The sequence below is a fragment of the Camarhynchus parvulus genome, chromosome 8 (genome assembly GCF_901933205.1).
Source record: "Camarhynchus parvulus chromosome 8, STF_HiC, whole genome shotgun sequence".
Taxonomy (NCBI): Eukaryota; Metazoa; Chordata; class Aves; order Passeriformes; family Thraupidae; genus Camarhynchus; species Camarhynchus parvulus.
The window spans coordinates 28,678,373-28,682,358 of NC_044578.1; the positions used below are offsets into that span (position 1 = coordinate 28,678,373).

Genomic DNA, 3,986 nt, shown 5'->3' on the forward strand with positions numbered 1-3,986 from the left:
GAGCAAGCCTTAACATAAATGAGGGAAATTAGTATTATTTGAAGTTAAAACATCACCAACCTACAAAACTAAGTGCTGAATTCTGTTTCCTCTCAGCATGGACCTGCTGAATTCTAAGAACAGAATTCATCTCAAATATGGAAATCCCAATGCTAATTGTGCTGATTTCACCTGAGAAAAAGCATCTTCCATTTTCTAATCAGATTCTGAAATTGGAAGCTAATTATACTGTGGGGGGGTTATTTGTTTTGCAGGTGTGCAGTCATGGTAACATTGTGGCTCTGCCATTCTTCCCTTGTCCTAAAAATTCTGATTCTGTATTTGCACAAAACCAGCCATGTTTGAGCCAAATACTGAGTGAAGGCACAATAATTAAACCAAAGATGGTGAGGTTGATAGTGGAATATTATCAAGAGGAGATATTATATAAGACTTTAAGTACCTTCATTTATTTATCCAAAATTACATGAGATTCTTGTTCCTAACCATATTCTTTGTCATAGAGGTCAACATTTCTTATTACTTCAGGTATGGTTCTCTGGAACTGCACTGGACTAGCAGGTGTAGAACAACCTATTCAGTGCAAGCCATGATTTATCTTAGGACTGAATTTGAAAAATGACAAACTCATTTGTTTCCAGCTTCTTTGTTTTGTCAGGGAAAAAAAAAAGAGCTGTTAACAGTACCTTCTTGATTTGCCAAAGCTAAAGCTTTCTTTGTTCCTCAGTCTGTAGTCAGCAGTTATCATTACTACGTTTCAGAGTTGGTTCAGAAAAATTCCAAAGCACCGTAGCAGTCATGGCAAAACTGACTTTTCCCCTCCCTCCTCTATCCTATGAGAGGCTAAATTCAGTAGTTTCCAAAGCACCCCTTTAAAATAGCCTGAAACAGTAGTGAAGGCTCTTCTGTGAAGTACCGGAAATCCTTTACAACTCTCTCTTAATAGCAGTGGCTCCAAAATAGGAACCTTGGGATTGACTTTGGGCACCTTCAGTGATGGAAACTTGATGGCATAATTAAAGTGATTTAGATCACTGCTGTACTAAGTTTCTTTCCATCCTCTCAGACTGTTTCCTTCTGCTCTACACTGAATATCCTCACATCCAGTTTACAGCAGTGGTCACTGTCTCCAAGTTTATATTTCTGCAAGGGCACCTGATAAAGCAGTGCATGATGTCAGCAGCTAAGAGCTTTCTGTCTGGTTTTGGCCAGAGCAAAACATGCAGTGGATTTCCTCTTTTTGTTTGAATTGCCAGTGGCACTGAGTGCTCAAGACCAGGTTGTGTAGTTCTTTGGGGGTTTGTCTGCAGTAATTCCTTCAGCAACATCACTGTCTTCAGCATAGGGAAGTGCCTTGTATTTCAGGCTTTTCTGAGTGCTTTCTGTCCTGCCAAACTGCTGTGAAAAGATTGAAGAGGTGTGGATGTTCAGTAGTACCCCCAGCAAGTTTAGAAAAAGGGGCAATTCATTTCTGGAAAAATCTTATTAAAACAATACAGCAATCTATTAAACTCTTGTAATAGCACAGTTTATCTCCTTTTCCAATGATCTCCTAAAGCTCAGTTCTGTCATCCTCCAGTATTTCATTTGTAGGCTTGCTGGTTGGTAGAAGGAACTTATCTTGTGTAGAATATTCTTTCCAGTCAGCTTCTAAACCAGCATGGCTTTTTCTAATTCCTTGCTGAAATTTTCTTAGCCTATGACAGAATCTGAATGTGAAAATTTACAGACCACAGTAGTTAATATTGTTACACTCTTTAAAGGGCTTGAATAAGTTATGTGTGATTACACATGGAAGTATTACATGGATTTCTGAGATCCCCATGAGTGATAAATGCAATCACATCTCCCTCTGCTGGCAAACTAGCAGAGCTCAGAGGAGTGTGGTCCCTGCCTGAATCTGGCTGCAGTCAGGCTGCCTAACCTTGAAAAAAGCCTCTTGCACTAATTTTGGATGCTAAATTTACCTCATTCAGCCACAATATGTCATGTATGTCATTCCTGTGATGTACAGTTCTGCTGCTCACAGAGAATGTGAAAGCCTGGCTGGAGACAATGACTTGCTTAATCTTATATATAAATTAATTATCATAAACAGGTGCTGCTTTAAACAGAACTCTGTGCAAAGTCAACCACCCTCACTTCTAGTCAAACACCAGAATTTGTCACACATTTCCACAACCACCATCCTTAATTTGTTAAACCAGAAGGAAAAAGCAGAGACATGAGGGTTAAAACATTTTTTAGTTATTTTTTGGAAGATCATTAGTTTCATTTTAACAGGAATTTTTAAAGGCAATTTCCATAATGCATCGCTGCAGACCCTGATCAATTGTTTTAACCAAACTGGTTTTAAACACGTTTTTATCTTCAATGAATTTCTCAAAGAGATAAACACCACCACCAACCCCAAAATAATGCACTTTGCTTGCCAAATACACACAGCCATTTCCATCCAGGAGCTGAGCCAGTGTGTCATGCAAAGCACTGTAGTAGTCAGGGTTATAAATGGTCTCAGAGGTGAGAATTATATCGTACTTCAAACAGGGTTTGCTGTTTGACAGGAGCTGGCTGACTTGAGACCACTCTCCAGAAAAAAATCTGCATCTGCTGAGCACATCAGGTGAGCCCTCTGCCTTCCTGGGCCTCTTTGAAGGAGGCTTGCTGGCTTTTCTGTCCTTCCCACTCCTGCCTTCACTGATACAGTTGGCCACCACATTAGGCAAGGTTATTTCATCAATCACTGTGCTGTTGTAGTCCTGAAAATGGACTCTGGCAGCTTCACCCTGTAAAGCAACAATTCCCAACAATCCAGCCCCACAGCCAAGATCCAATACAGTCTTGTTGGTAAATTCTATCTCAGCCTCAGACAAGTAGTCCATGAGATCATAAGTGCATTCCCAGATTTTCAGCCCTCCCTCGTAGACTCCTGGGATGAGATCAGAGTGAGAAGAAACACTTTTGGACACGATGCCTTCGCTGTCAGCATCACCTGAACACGTCCTTTCCACTACAGACAGCTTTACATGAGACAGGCCCAATACTGTTTCCAACACTTTATTTTCCAATACTTTGTTGAGGTCTTGGGGAATGCTGTGCTCCTTGGCAGCTTTCACACAAAGGTTTTTCTTCAAAGCTGCCTCATCCTGGTGCTTAGCAGCAGCCAGCTTCGGGCTGGGCTTTGCTGCAAGATCAGCACTTCCCCTGCTCTTTTCCCTGGATTCCTGCTTCTGTTCTGGAGAGCACAGCAGTAAGAAGTGAGCATCTGCCTCGCTGTTCTCATTTTCATCAACAGCAAAATCAAATCGAAAATCCATTTTCAGGAATAACAGTTTTTTAAAAGCTTAATTTATTACAGCCAAGCTTTTATGTAGGTATTGTTGCAGGACAAAGTATTTCGCTGGTGCAGTATCAGATGTCTTGCCAAGAGCCAGGTGAACTGCTGCTGGAAATAAGAGTAGATAGTTTTATGCATCGTTAATATCAGCACTAGTTGTGGAATCCTGATTTTCATTACCAGGCTCCCCTGGAAAGCCGGGGAGTCTCCCTCTCTGGAAACATTCCAAATCCACCTGGACGCGTCGGGGACACTGCCTTGGCAGGGGTGTTGGACCGGCTGATCTCCAGAGCTCCTTCCAACCCTAACTATTCTGTAATTTTAAAAGCCCGCTATCTAGCCACTTATGTTTATTAAAACACAGCGTCACAGCTGACCCCATCTCACATACCAGGCAAGGGAATTAGGACAGCTGCCAGCTCCGCTAAAACTCGCATTTCAGACTCCGCGTTACAAGGGGCGCAAACCCAAGGCTCGGTGCTGCCCCGCAGGCCGGGCTGGGGGCTCTGGGAGCGTTTCCCACCCCGCTTTCCCCGCGCCGTTCCCGCACCCACCCGCGGCCGCTGCCCTCTCCGGGCCACGCTCCGCCATCCCCCGCCGCTCCCTCACGGAGCCGCTTCCGCTTCCTCGGCCGCGGGGCCTTGTGGGA

The 3,986-nt window shown here is 43.3% G+C and overlaps 1 protein-coding gene across 3 annotated transcripts; it reads right to left on the reverse strand.

Moving 5' to 3' along the window:
* Positions 1 to 2,232: 2,232 nt before the first annotated feature.
* Positions 2,233 to 3,959, reverse strand: METTL18 (methyltransferase like 18). 3 transcript variants are annotated; one of them, XM_030953595.1, is made up of 2 exons: positions 3,892 to 3,959; positions 2,233 to 3,442 (listed from the first exon to the last, which is right to left on the reverse strand). In XM_030953595.1, exon 2 carries the CDS (start codon positions 3,315 to 3,317, stop codon positions 2,277 to 2,279), a length of 1,041 nt encoding a protein of 346 aa, XP_030809455.1. In that variant the 5' UTR covers positions 3,318 to 3,442; positions 3,892 to 3,959; the 3' UTR covers positions 2,233 to 2,276. The 3 variants fall into 3 exon arrangements, with proteins under 3 accessions (XP_030809455.1, XP_030809456.1, XP_030809457.1); XM_030953596.1 differs by lacking the exon at positions 3,892 to 3,959 and adding an exon at positions 3,729 to 3,888; XM_030953597.1 differs by lacking the exon at positions 3,892 to 3,959 and adding an exon at positions 3,729 to 3,888 and having other exon boundaries at positions 2,233 to 3,445.
* Between the last annotated feature and the right edge of the window lie 27 nt (positions 3,960 to 3,986).